The 15,365-nt window shown below is 40.4% G+C and overlaps 1 protein-coding gene across 2 annotated transcripts in view; it reads right to left on the bottom strand.

Annotated features, from left to right (window-relative positions):
* LOC105569329 (rap guanine nucleotide exchange factor 2-like) overlaps window positions 1–15,365 on the bottom strand; it is a 139,549-nt gene that overhangs the window by 105,101 nt on the left and 19,083 nt on the right. For both annotated transcript variants that reach the window (XM_012025697.1, XM_012025699.1), the window contains exon 2: window positions 3,814–4,274. In XM_012025697.1, the coding sequence (XP_011881087.1) occupies window positions 3,814–3,882 (69 nt within the window). In that variant the 5' untranslated portion in view covers window positions 3,883–4,274. The remainder of the gene's footprint in view (window positions 1–3,813; window positions 4,275–15,365) is intronic.

Genomic DNA, 15,365 nt, shown 5'->3' on the forward strand with positions numbered 1-15,365 from the left:
AATTAACGGTTTAACCTTCAACTTGAGATCTATTATCTCAACTGTACAGAACAGATAAAGCCCGCGGGAGGATTTATAAAACTGGAATGAAGTGTCGCCAGATGTGGCGCATCGCGACGCGATAAAGTCCCGGGGGAGTCGGAACGAGATTATAAATATGCGAACGTGTACGCCTAAGTATATATTCTCGAAGACGCCGCTGGGTCTGAGAACGTTTCGCACGAAAAAGGGAGCGGGCTCTCTTTTGCGCGCGATCTCGGACTCTCTTCTTCCTTTTTCGCACGAAAAGTGGAGCGGACCAGCCGGACGATTTTCGCGCGCGGTGCACAATTCGTGTCCCGTGAGATTTTAAAGGGGATCCGAACGTAAATCTGAATTATTGTTGCCGTCAACAGCGCCGTCCATCCGCGGACCAAGTTTTCCGTAACGACTTTTCTCTTACCAAGTTGTGCATGGTTTATGAGGCGCGACGTCGTCGTACAATCAGAAACCACTACCTCCGAAATTTCCGTGCCATATAGTAGTGTCTCGGGAAAACGCTAGCGCATAAAGCTAACGCGCGCTATATCTTATCTACGCTGCTTTTTCTTCGCGCAAGACATTTCCGAGACTATAAATTATCATCAAGTTCTCTTTACGCGAGCATACAGAGATAAAGCGTGTTATTTGAATAACAATTGTTTTATCAAGTCGCTGACATCAACGGGATTCACGAAGAACGTAAACAATTAAATATAACAAGAACCTTATATATTATACATAATATTTGTATAGAGCTCTTCGTTATATCGAACCGTTTCGATAGATACGAAAACTTCTTGGAACGCGCTGATAAGTTAAGCATCATTTCATTACAAGATATGATATTATTTTAGCTTTTTATTCTTCCCAGATTCTTCCCAATTTGTCGGTTAATAATTTGTTTCGGATGAAGATTCATTTCTACAAAATAAGTTCTTTGCGAGAAAATACGAAAAGGTCGCGTGCATCAAGTAATTCACCGATGGAGAACGATATTAGCGAAAGAATCTCCTTGGATCATTAACGATGGCGTAACGCGTTGTCGAAACTCGCCAAGGAAGTGTATTGACCGGCATCGTGCATGTCGTGACGATGATTAGTACAAGCAGGACAAATCATTGATTTCCGCGTTCCGGTAATCTCATGCAAGATTGAAAATTTCTGTCTGGTATTCCGTCCATTCCGAACAAAGGTCTGCCAGGTAAAAAATTTGTAAAATACTCTTTTAAAACGACTTAATATATATATATATATACTCCCCTAGTATGTAAAAATTTTAAATATGTGAAAAAGTACATATTTTAAATTTGTAAAAAAAGGTAGATTAAAAAGTAAAGTGAATTAATTTCGCACCGAGGAACGTATAACATGTGATTAAGAATTTGTTTGCGTTTGTATCGAAAGATGTTCCCAAGGATCCGACCTCGTAATTAAGAGAGTGTTCTTTCTCTTTGTACTCCAGTCGCACGCGTGTACTATCTGAGATGTTCGCGGCCCAGCCGTGCAAAGAATATATCGCTGTTATACTTTCTAAGACCATTATCGGTCCGCACAATCTACGATGCACGTGATTCTTCGTGTACCGTTGATACGTTTCTCCTCGGATTACTGATTTATAAACAGATGCCGCGAGACGTTCACTGTTTTTCACAGAAAAAATAGCTCTCTGTTACTTTCGAAGAATAAAATACCATAAATAATGTATGTTGTGAATATTATAAATAATGAATCTTTACTGCCTCGAGTAAAAATTTCAAATGCCGGTTGCGTGGAATCCAAGCGAAACAAACATTCGACGAAAACGAATCTCGCTTACGATACCGTCGTGCGTACCTGTATCAAGCTGCACTCCACCGCGCAGACGTAGGTGCACGCGCATTGCATATTCGATACGTAAACACGACACATGATTAATTAGAAAAAGAACCGGACAAAAGAGAACGAAATCAAAGACGAGATCAATATGCTCTACTCCGCGACCCGGCTAAATAATTCAAGGACAAACACTCGAGTAATTAAAACTCGCAGAAAGTAGAACGTGAACCGCGAAACATTGTTTATTCTTCTCAAACATAAGCGCGATTCAGATATTTTCCGCAAAACTTTAATCGACGTGCCTACTACAAGTGTCGCAAAAAAGCGTATTTTTCAACTATTTGAGAGACGATATTTCATATCGATATTCTTTCTCATTTGTAGAAAATGGAAGCACATTTTGACGGATGAAAACACGAAATCCGCATCACTCTAATATGGATTATATTTAACCCTTTGAAGCATACATTTTGCTATTGAACCATTTTTTGTGACACTTTGTATACAAGGGGTATTTGGGGTCATCAGATTTTCATAATTCAAAATGGTGTAATTGAAAACTTAAAAGAATAACATCATTCCACTGAAATTGGTATTCTTTCGTATTTGTTTATTTATAAAATTTTATAATAAATTTTCAAAACTACTCAACTCGTTTCTTATGTTCTTTTATTGCGAAGATATCCAAAAAAATGCAAAAAACCCGACCTAAATGCGTTAACTAGAAATTAAATGGCCAAAAAGTAAAGAAGTTGAGGTGGTAACGTGGGTTACCACCATGCTTGAAAGGGTTAAATATCATCGTTAGTGAAGCATAATAATGAAAATATATTTGTTTTATTTCATATTGCTAAGAAGCACTCTCGATAACTGTTGATATCTTATCGTACTCTCCTTTTTCGATGAATATAAATTAAATGCCATTCTACGGAAGATCCGCACGAAGAACGTTATCTCTTATGTAAAAGTGACAGAAGTGGTAGTTTCGAAAGCTCAGATAGCATTGCCTCAAGATGCCGCCGCTGCCCTTTAACCTTTACGCCGTTATGAGTGTGCGCGTTCGCAGAGTCGAATGTTGTGTGTGTGTGTGTGTGTGTGTGTGTGTACAGTCGTGCGACCATACATCTTGCACACTCGTATATATAATTCGACGCTACGTCTATTATACAAATATCGAATGAATAGACCGTACGGTCGCGAAATTGCTCGCGAACTGACGACTCCTCATTCGATTCGATTTTCTCGTAAAAATACCTTAACCACTAGCTAAAATGTTGTCCCACCGATTACACGATTTTATTAGATTTCATCCGATTACAAATAATCTCATCTAATTGCAAATAATTTTCTTATATGCACGTTTAAAAATATGTAACGATGTTAAGCCTCAAAGAGCTGTTAGATTTCCTCCAAATATATCTTTCTTATTTCACTAACAATAAGTATTTGCTTGTAGAGGTAATTTTAGTTAAGATTTTAGTATTCGGTCACGTAAACATTTTATAGAATTGCAATAAAATTTTTTTAATAAAAAATGATCTATTGCTTGATATTTCATAAATACTTAAATTAAAACAATGCATGTTTTAATTTGTTTATTATTTTTTAAATTTAAGTTAATAAGCTATTAGGAGCCACCTAATGAATAACTTTCTTGAGTAAAGTAATATGTTTTTGGATCAAGATATTTTTTTATCAGTTTATTATGAAAAGAATACTTATACGTGTGAACTGTGATAATATTTGGATATTCACCAAAAGAAGTAAATTTTTTTGGAAAATAAAAACAAGCTGAGAAAATGTTCAAATTTAATGTTTATTGTCTAACGAGTGAAGAAACTTGAAAATGAAGACAAAACGATTACACGGGGGGATTTTGTAAGGATTTCATAATGATTTCGGAAACACTGTCCCGCGATTACATGAAGTGGCTACCCCCTTGCTTTAAGTATTAAGGCACGAACGTTGCTTACTCACCTGGAGGGTCCGTCTTTCTGGATCACGGCAGAGAGCCCGAACGAAATGTGGATCCAAGTAGTCCGTCATAATAGCCGGTAAGACTATACCACGGTCCTTTTCTTAACAGCTCTCGCGTAGTCCCGTGTCCTGCTTAGATACTCGTTCCTGAACATCGCCGCCACCCCCGATCGGAGGCGCGATCTTCGATTTTCAATGATGTACGCGCGACATCGCGTCAAGCGTTTGTAAGTCGAGCCCGTTCTATCATCTTATCAGTCTTCGTAAGAGGAGTCGCTGTCTTCTTTCACGAAGGTACTTCCGATCTCTCCGGATATTATCGATTGCATTACGCGCGACACGTAAGCTTTAGAGTCGCGGAGAACGCGGGGTGCCTCCGCGGAAAAATATCCTGGTGAATCGTCGGCATATCCAACAATCGCGGTGCGTCTCTCTCGATTCCGTCGATCGTATATGGAATTCTGTAACAGAAGACAGAGAAAAAAATGTAAGTAAAATAAGTCGTACACGATTTTTGATACGCTGTTTGTGCTTTGCAGAGGCAAGTGTTGTTTTACACTCAACAATTAATTTCTCTCGCATATTTTTCCCTGCAAATTTGCCCAGCAATTATAAGCACACTTTCCTTGAAAAAATTTGATTAACGACCCTTCGCAGCGAAGAATAGCGACTAATCTTTCTCGATTTGAATTTCTCAATGACGATAAAAGCACCGTTACGAATCGCGAAGCACGCAGGTAGAATTATAAACGTCGCGAATCGGAAGTCGCTCGTTAAGGTGCACCTGTAGATGCAACACGTATCGACCAAACTGGAAACGTCAGCATGTTGACCTTTAACTCCTTCAGGGTTGGAAAGATCAGTGGAAATTACATCTGCTTGCGCCGAACTCGGAACGTCGTTGACACATGAATTAATTAATACTCTTAGCTCAGTAAATCGCGGTAGATATGTAAATACACGTGTCATCTTAAAGACATGTAAGTAATTAATAAATAATGATTAGAGGTGTGACAGTTTTATGTTATTATTATAGGCAAAATATCGCAAAATGCCCCAGAAACGTTTTTAATGTCATTTCTTTACATTTTGTAGCCCCAACTTCGTTTTAACACGTTTTTAAAACGCAAAGTAACGCAAAATGATCCTCAACATGCAAAAGAGCGTCCAAAATAACGTCAAAAATCGCAATTTTTCTTAGTAAACGTTTCTAACGTCAATGTTGTATCCTAAACTAAAGAGTTATGCAGCCTTTCCGATATTAAATCAAATCACGTATCAAACGTTAACTTAAATATGTACAAATGTAGGTTTTACACACGTGTAGCGAAATGAGGCCAATTTCTATCACACGCGAATAAACTTGTCTTAATTAATCGAGGTAATCTGAATGAAAGATATAAACTGCGTCGATGAGAAAACGCGGATATGGTAAATAAAATAAATAAATAAATATCGATACTTATCAACGAAATAAATCAAATAAAAAAAAAGACTATCGTATGTTTTACGAGCAATCGAATTCTTCTGTTATACGGCAGAGTTTCCTGTCTGTCGACAAAAGAATTTCGATTAAATTGATTCCAAAAGTGGTTTTGTACGAAACGTAAGAGAATTACGCGAGCTTCAATTTCTGAAGCCATCTTCCGACCTTGGATAAGTAACGTCACGCGAGGCACGTACCTTAACTACCTTGAAAGCGGTAAGTCGAGGTCGTGCAAGTACTCTCGGCGCTGCGTTCAGCACCCATGAACCCGACAACGCATTTTAGAGGTTCTTGATCCTTAAGAAACGGGACTGGGTCTCGCTTCGATTGGATCGTAGCACTTGAGAAATTTATCTGATTATCGCGACAGCGCGATATACTCATTCTAAAAGTTTCTACCGTCGCCCGTGCGTAACATCGCTCGCAGCTCTCGGACAGTGACGCCCCAACGTGGAATTATCTCTTATAAATATGCGAAATATTCTCGAAATTCTTGCATAAACAGACTTTACGCCAACTCGTCCAGTTCTGTGGACAGGAGACTAATTTTAGACGCGCGGACTAGCGACTTTTAAGTGATCGAGAACAAGTGGGAGATTTCGCTTCTTGATTGAAAGGAGACAAAAATAACTCGTCGGACGCGGACAAGACAGATCGACCTCGAATATACCCAATCGTACCTCAGTCTGGTGTTTCGTGTATTTCCTCTATCCGCCTACAATCTCATCTAAAAAAAGAACTTCATAACCGCGCAGTCGAAACGATTCCACCGATATTTATGTATTATTCCTTCGTTCGCCGATCGATTCTGCCGGTCGAGAATATGCTCTTCGCATTAACCTATTATCCGTCAGAACAGTTCAAGGTTCCGAGAGATATTTTATCGTGTACCGAGACAAATTCCAAGAAAAAACGAATGAAACGTAAAAAGAGCTAAGATATACGCTGCATCCTATTTGTTTGCAGACGGCAAACGAATTATTGAATACATATAACTGTCCGCTTCCACACAATGTAGCGATATCGGAGGCATTATAATCATTTCTAAAGGAAACCTCCGAATCACCGTGTGCACTGACGAGAATTTCCAACATCCATCTAAATAAATTATCATTTGAATTACGCGCACGCCGAAACTTGTTTGCAGGCTTCCGCGTTGCGTAAACTTTCACGTGCGAGTGTTCAAGGGAGAGAAAGCAATCTATTAGGAATAAAAGGCGTACACGAGCGGAGGAACATCTCGAAGAAGCTGGTACGACGGGGTAGGGTACGGACAAGTGCGGAGCTCGGCCTTGCGGATCGTTTCTGTTTAGCTTCGTACTACTTGTTTTTCCCCTCTTCATCGTCGTCGTCGTCGTATTCTTCTTCTTCTTCTTTTCCCGCCCGAGGCCCGACCGGCTCTTTCTTTCTCCCCTTCGTGAAAGAAACTCGCTGAGTCCGCGTCTCGTTCGCGACTCGCCTATGCACCACGGAGCGAAACGCCGTTAAACAAAAGCGCGAGGGAGTGCAGGCGCGTATATCAATTTACTAATCGCGCTCGATCATCGACCGTCTCGGGCCAACACGTAACGATCCGTAATTGACGATGGGGGATGGGCGGATTGATGCCGCGGTTCAACAACAGCGGATCCGTAATGAGTTATTGTCAATGCCCGCGAACGTGGCTTCGCATGTAGGTCGATCGTCGTTGAGTCGAAACGTTATGAACGACTGTTATCAGCGACCTGTAAAAATCTGCGAGCTGATAATAACGCGGCGCGGATAGAAATCCAGATGCGATCCGCGACGCAACATTCGCGAGCGATGCGTCTGACCCGTCGCCGTACGGTGTCAACAGGTGACGATTCACGAGTCATTACGAGCGGACTTGGGATAAACGCCAACGGCGACGATGTATCGAATAGATATCTAGAATTGTGGAAAAATTACGGCTCCGTTAAATCAATAGCGAATTCGGTTGCTTGCACTAGTGCGCCCCGAGTGCACACTAAAAGCCCGTATCGGACTACGGATTGAGATTGAGATTAGATTTCAATTCCACCAATTAGGGTAAAAGTTACTAAATTTGAGATTAGTAGACTTTGTTGTGTTTGGTCAAATTTCAATCTAATCCCAATCTCAACCCGTAGTCTGATACGAGCGTAAGGCTTGTTTGTACATGTACATTGTGGTGTACAGATTTGCGGCATTACTGTGCATTACTAGGCATTTTTTGGGCATTAGTTTGGGCGTTAGACCTTGCTGGAGCATTGTGAAGGATCTGTAAAGTTAGCACGACATTCTTCGAGTTTCAAAAAAATTTTGACAGTTCTAATAGCATGCACTTTCGATAGAATGCCGCGAGTCTGTACACCGCAATGCCCAGCGGTTTACCCTCGGTATGAAACGCTATACGGATCATTTTTCTGGATGAAAAATATTTCAAGAGGTATTTGAGACGATCCTTAAATACAGGAATTGACTATAAACAAGTATGCATTCAGTGCACACTAGTACAAGCGACCGAATTGGCTATAAGCACGCGGTGCAATTGATTCAAGTTGCAACGCGATAGAATTGTAAAACTCTTCATTTTCGATAACACCTATTAATCTGAATTGATTGGTCGATCTTTATCGGAGATTCAGCTTATAGCAAATAATTTCAATTGATGCAAAAAGGATAATCAAAGACTTGAAGGCTGCGTCACGGCCTGTTTACAGCGCTATGCTCTCTTAGACAACGCGTTGGTCCAAGAGTCAAATCTGTCTTCGGCCGCGCATGTAAACGGCTCATCGATAAAAATATCCTCGGTATATGGGGCAGTTCGTAAAGCCGCCTTCCTATGTGAAATGAGACCTGCGGAGTAAATACTCCGCCTTCTAATATCGGACGCTCGGCTTACATAATTACGTTTGTATTTCGGTCAGATCACTTCGTCAGACGTCACAGTATATTAACAGTATTTAACCTTTATTTCACTCGACAGAGTTAAATTGAATATGTGAGTTTAAAGTTGCCGCCGTGAAATTAAATTTCAAGTCAAAGTATAATTTAAATATTATATACAAGTCATTTCAATAGATGTGGAAATAAAATCCTCCTCTATAAATATTTTAAAACCATAAGGACGTTCCAATAACTTCTTTAAAGATCGTACAATCAATTTCTTCAATAAAGATTTAAGATTTATAATAAAAAAAATCTTTGACATTAAATGTATTAAGTGTTGTAAATACACAAAGATGCAATTTTATTTTTAAACAGCTAAAGACTAATACACAGTTCTATTAGACCGTCCTTCTCAGCAATAAAAATATCGGTGACATTTCAGATTTTAAAAATAAGAATGCCTTTGCAATCGTCTTGTTTTAAATGCAATGTTTTTTCATTAAATTTTTCAATTGTGCAATCACTAAATAAAAAATTGTAAACGTCTTTGTAAACCTACAAAAATGAAGTCTCAATTTTATTCCCCTTTTACTTTCTTTATGTATCTTCGGCGTCAACTATAAACAGTATAACAATAACGTTCTGTATGCGCTCGAACATAATTTCGCTATGTCACTGCAAAAACAGTTAATATCGCGCGCTATTACTTGAAGTTCCGATGGAAATCAATATAATTATCGGGCTAATAATTTTGCCGCCTCGATAAGTCGCTCTTACTTCCTCGTCGCGCGTTTAGCGATAAACGTAACTGCCTGTGTGTTCGCCTAATGTAAGACTCGTGTTTCCACAAAGCGAGAATCGTAACAGCAATAGGAGTATCGCGTGCTAAACGCACGGTGAAAATATCGCGGCCGCAGCTCCGAGACTTGAAAAGTTACACGCCACGGTAAGATATTCGAGGTAATCCGAACCGCTGATCGGCGAGACGATCGTGCGGATTCGCCGTATGTGAGCGTAAACGTGCCGTGACCATCGTGAAACAAAATGCGCGAGTAGCTTGCAGGTGGACGCGTTGCAGAAATGGAACGGGAACTGGAATCGAGAATGAAGCACGCGCTTACCGTTGCTTGGAAAGTGCACGCGCGCCAAGCCGGTAAATCGAGGGATTATCCGAAAGAACGTCGTAAGCGTTTTTGAAGCTGCCTATAGAATGAGGAGGAATTCGCCAATATCAATCTGCGAGGATTAGATTCAGGCGCGAAATTTTATCACGCGCGTGGTAAATAAAAGATCAATAGCAGCTGCGTGGAAGAGAGAGAGAGAGAGGGAATCCATATTCCAATTGAGTCTGAAAACACGTGCGATTAGAATGGGATAAACAGCATTTACCGGCCGTTTGTCGCTCGCGCTCGGACATTCGGCGAACGAGCCAGATTGGATCCAGATATGCTGACGGCGATGTTTCGGACAGTGTACGGTATCACAAAGGGCCGTCTGTTAAAAGCGCGACACGCTGCTGCAGGACGCCCTTCATCTCGTGCCTCGTGGCTTGTCCAACGTATGTTTCTCTCTTTGACAGCTTCATGCAACACGGCGCAAGAGAACATAAACGTCCGAATAATGGTGGATCAGGGCTGATGTATTTGGTGTTTGTGTCCTTTTGTGTCGCGAAACAATCGATTACAATTTATTTCGCCGCTTTTCGCGCGACCTCCTTCTCCCGCGCCGGCTTTTTCTGTAACTCGTACACCATCGATCGCACGTATTCATTCATTGGCGTCATTTGCAAAAGGTGCTTGCTGTCAAAAGGGTGTCGATCTTATCAACGTCTTCTAAGAAAGTCGGGCATCGGCCGTTCCTCAGCTATGACTTCGCGAAAGACGCTTGGTAGTACGGTATCAGATGTCTGTTATTGATCGTTGCCTTTTTCGCATACATATATTTTTCACTGCAGTCTCCTGCTAGAATAACCACGTGCATACGTTCGACGTGTATCCATACGCAAGAATAATACAACATATTTGTTACGCTGTAAGCAGATAACATAAATCTACATTCAAAAATTTTAACGCGTATTATATTAACGCGAGACACACATTTCTCCGTGCAAAAATATTATTTCAACTGATTACTTTAATAATGACTTTAGACAGAGAGATTAATGAGAGAGGAAAAATCGCGAGGGCACATTTTGATGAAAAATTTAATAATCCACAATTTTTTGTAAATATACGCGATATAAAAATTCATTGTTATTAACATGATCTTCGTGGCACATTCTGCAGATATCTTGCGGGCAAATCTAAAATGTTTTTTTTACAAAATCTCGCGTGCGTCGCGCTTGAAGACCACTTCCTATTAGACAGAATGAAAGTTCTCACGAACGCGATATACGGCGCATTCGACTTTTTTCGCCGTTTTAATGAGGCTATCGAGCATGTTTGGTAAATCGGTACCAATGATCGGCCTCTCTCAAGATCCTTGGCCTAGTCTCGCACGATCGTGTGGCGTCGTCAACAATATTGCATCCGCGCTACTGTTACCATTATTAACGCCGCTACCGTATACCCTACGACGCGATTAGAAACGCGACGTGCGACCTACGCCGCCATAATACGCGTACATCCTCATTAAACGACCGGATCGTCCCCCGCTCGCTTATCTACGCACTGTTTTTATATAACATTCTATTAATTCGCCTTGCCCACCCTCGCACTCGTCGCGCGTTGCAGCGACAATGCATCTAGTTCGTAATGTTCGTATGCGTATATATGAATGCAACTCTCTTCAATAAAAGCGTATATAATGAGTTTGAACGAAACAAAAAAGGAGGGGAAAGCGAGAAATATTAAAATGTTAAATTAAAACCAAAAGTATAAAATGTATATATAAAATATTTTATATAAATATCAGTTTTCAATCAATTTAATTTAATAACATGACATTCGATCGTAATTTCATTCATACACAAATTATAAAATGGTCAATATGTGTAATTTCTTTCCTGACTTGACAGAACGATTTGTGTGATACAAATAAAACAGTAATAACATCCGTTTCTTTTCGAAATCTTATTACACAAAAAGTACGAACATAAATGCCATTTACTCCTGAAAATTTCTTTATAATTCACGTAACAACAAGCGACAGGGTGCATTTGTCGTGATTTCTAAAAAGTTTTCTTTCGCCAATTTTATCTGACTTGTTAACAACTCTCGTAGTTGCAAAATGAAAGACAGCTTCTCACATTATGAAACTACAAACTGAGCCATTTCACCTAGATTCGTGTTCCACAGTTATATAGACGGTGGATTACAGAATATAGCGAGGAAACCGTTCGCGCTCTGTGGATAGTTTTAAATGGCGCACGTCGCTGGAAAACGCGGTAAACGAGAAACGGTTGGGAAAATTTCCAACAATCGCCATAGTCCACCGCCACGTTGTGAACACCGAACAATTCTGAGCGTCGCAATAATCCCTAGAAGTACAATAGACAATGCGGCGTACTGTCGCGGGTCTTATTTGGCACAGGTTTAATGACGATCGAAACGATATTTTCTACTCAACAATTTTTCCATTAAAGTCCAAACTTTCCATTAATTATTACGGATTAAATTTAAGAAGTTTTACTTTAATTCTATAAAATGATTTCATTTAGTAAATAATATTCTCTATCTCATGAAATCATTATTTGAATGTGGAAACTGTAATAATTTAAATTAATTTACTTAATACATAGATTTACTTGAAATTTGATATTTTTATATTTAAATAAAAAAAAGATTTACTTAAGTAAAAAAATAATTTTAAGTAAATCTGTTTACTTAGTTTAAAAAAAATTGTTTGTCAGTGTAACATTACATAAGCAGGTATTTACTTGTCCAATTACCCAACCATCACAAATCTTTTTAATTTAAGAGAAAACTTCAGAAAAACTATTCAAAATTGCTATTTTTCTCTATGTATATTACCTTCTATATTAGCGTATTACCTGACACGTTAGAAACTGGCATACGAGATCGACTGTTTACCTCATGTCCAGAAATAGCAAGAATGTTTGAAAATATGAGCAAACGTGGAAATTCGAAGCGCGCGCGCGCGCGCGCATGCACCTTTCCGAGAGCGAAAACGGTGGAGTGGCCGCCGTCACGCTAGCACAGAGCACAGGGTTCGCGAGGGTGCCGACCCTCCGTCGCGTCCCCCTTCGCCCCGATTTCGCACGCACTCGACGCCGACTTCTCCAGCCGGAAAGCACCTCCGTCGGCTACTTTGTTCGCGTGGAGAGCGACTCTTCAAACTCGTCGCTGCTACCAGAATTACTGCCGGGGAAAGCCGCGATGGGATATTACAATATTTCTCCCGCAAAATAATATTTCTCTTTCGATTCGTCATCGCGGAATAATCGTAGCGGTCCAATAACGACTACAATTTTTTATGATCCGACGCGAACCTCATAAAAGTGTTACGCGTTAATGATTGCATTCGTAAATTATTTTATCTTATTAAATTTTATTTAATTTTATTTTTTATCTTTATAATGCCCCAGCAAGGCCTAACGCCCAAGCTAATGCCCATAAAATGCCCAGTAATGCCTAGTAATGCCCAGTAATGTCGCAAATCTGTACACTACAATTTCCCCCTCGAGTAATGCCCACTGGGCATTAGTAGGCATTGGTGTACATGATCTTGGTCAGCGGTTTACCCCTCGATTTCAGTGCTACAATAGAACCAGAGGCGGAATTGAAAAGAGAAATTAGAAAATGAAAATTTCAATCTAAAAGTCAAAGCTCTCCTAGCTGAATGCAGTTCTTTTAATAACAGCCAATTATCTATGTCTCAACATGTTACGCTGGTAAGAGCTCGACCGAAAGGAGCTCGTGAAAATCCCTCGTATCTCACCGTGGCGAGAGGCAGTAAAGGGAACGGTCGAATGGAGCGGATGTTTGCTCGTGGATCGCAGGAGGACGATCGGAGAAGGAAGCGCGGAGGCTCCTGATGCGCTCGTCACGATGGCATCGAACCGGCTGTAATAACCGCTTCTTAATACAGCCATCCGCCCGCCATTCGAGCCGCTACGCGCTCCGGCACCGCGGCTACGCGTAGCCGGCATAGGAGCGAATGAAAAAGGATGAAAACCGAGTGGAAAAGTGGAGGCCCCGGAGCTAGAAAACGGCCGATGGCGCTGCTCCCGCGTGCGTATCCGCGGTGCGTGGGATAGTTCTCATCGCATTATTATCGCCGCTCACGACGACGGCCGTACGCACGCACGCATTCCGCGCACGTAGCCGATAAACGCGCGCGTATGCTCGCGTAATGCGCTCATAAGGCGTTTCCGAGACAGCGGCGTGGCTTTCTCGAAATCTTTCGTTATTGAAAAGATACGATTTTCGAAAGTTTACCATTTTTTTTTTCGTAAAGTTAGAATTAAGCCCGTCACTATTGTACAATCGAGAGTAATATAGCGCTTTTGAATAAAATGCAGAATTTTCATGTACATCTCTCATATCTCATCTGCCAAGAGCTCCTCGTTTTCGATAATTGTCGATAACTCAATCGCTAAGAACATTTGCTCGGAAACAAAGAGTACGCTTGGAAACTATGGCCCGTTATTTCAAAAGCGCTCGTAACAAGGTTAACTCGTTCCCATCGCGAAATCGTGAAATCGAGCTTACAATAATAACTTGGATGATTCAATCTGTCAGGCAGCACAGGATGTTAGCTTCGAAACAAATCGAGGCGATAAGAATATAATACCTAATATACCGTGTCGCTGGAATATTATATAATCCAGGTTTGGGAAAGTTACTTTATAAAAGTATCTAGTTACAGTTACTCAAAAAGTAACGAATCGTTACTTTGCAGTTACTTTCTTGCAATATAAATAAAAATATCAAATCTGCGTTTGAATTATAAAGTGCCGGTAAAAGCGTTAATGTTCAAATGCAAGGCCTAGTGCGATCTGTGGGGGTTTAAAAAATATATGTAACGATTAAATTAGTTACTAGTTATCGAAAAAATGTAACTGAGTTAAGTTACAGTTACAGATGGAGAGAAAGTAACGAAGTTAAATTAGAGTTGCCAAAAAAAAAGTAACTGTAACTTCGTTACAAGTAACGAGTTACTTCCCAACCCTGATATAATGTTAAAATTCTGAATCACATGACATTGTAAAATCATATGTTAAATAAGTCTGATGTAGGTAGACGTTATATTATTACAGCAGCAGGTAGACATCTACATTGCAAATTGTGTCTCATTGCGCTGAGCCAAATTTATCATTTCGCGTAGGCAAATTGAAAATTGGGCCCCGAGAGACAACGAAGAAAAAAATAGCATAATAGGCCGAATTGGAAGCGGGCTTGCGAACAGACTCCACGAAAGGAAGCGGCTAACTATAAAAATAGGATACCCTTTATGCACTCACGCACCAGTCGGCACCAAGTGCCGAGGTAAAAAGTCGTTTCCGTTTGTCCATCTGCCGATCTCGCAGGGATAGGAGGGAGAGAAACGTCCTCGGACCAGGGGGGATCGTCGACGCGGTTCTTTCTCCCCCTGACAATGCGCGACCTTGCGAAGACAATCACGGTGTAAGGTCGGCCTTTCCGAGAGAGCCGCATCTCGCAGCAATCCAGAGTCGGAAGCTGCGTGCGGAATAATTTACATAACGTGCGGATTGCGTCACGCGATCACAGCTCGCCGTACCTTGCGGTTTCCGTTACGCTATGATAAAAAAGGTGTTGTAGGTTTGCAAACAAGGATAATCAAACGTCCTTCTTTCTACCGTTCCTTCCACGTGCAAATATCACATCAGACGATATTATGTCGAGGTTTTACGTGCTTATTCTGTCAGGCTTTAGCGCGCTCGCCTGTTGTTTCGCATTTCATATTTATCCAGCGTCATTCTGTTACTAGAATCTCTTTATGAACTTGCCAATGTTAAAATAAATTGCATACACGTGGAAATATAGATATCAATTTATAAAGCATAATTTTTATCAATATGACCTTTACAAATATCTTGCTACCGTGTAGCAAACGTGAATTCTCTGAAAATACAATGGTTTTAAAATAATTTAAATAAAAGTTTCATAGATTGCGTGTGCGTCTGTGTGTGTGTCTGAAACAATGCTGTTGGAATTTACAGAATTTGTTCAATTATCCGCTATAGAATTATATAATCAAAGTGGTGAGTAAC

Source organism: Vollenhovia emeryi, unplaced genomic scaffold, assembly GCF_000949405.1.
Source record: "Vollenhovia emeryi isolate VEMERY1.0 unplaced genomic scaffold, V.emery_V1.0 DF939124.1, whole genome shotgun sequence".
Taxonomy (NCBI): domain Eukaryota; kingdom Metazoa; phylum Arthropoda; class Insecta; order Hymenoptera; family Formicidae; genus Vollenhovia; species Vollenhovia emeryi.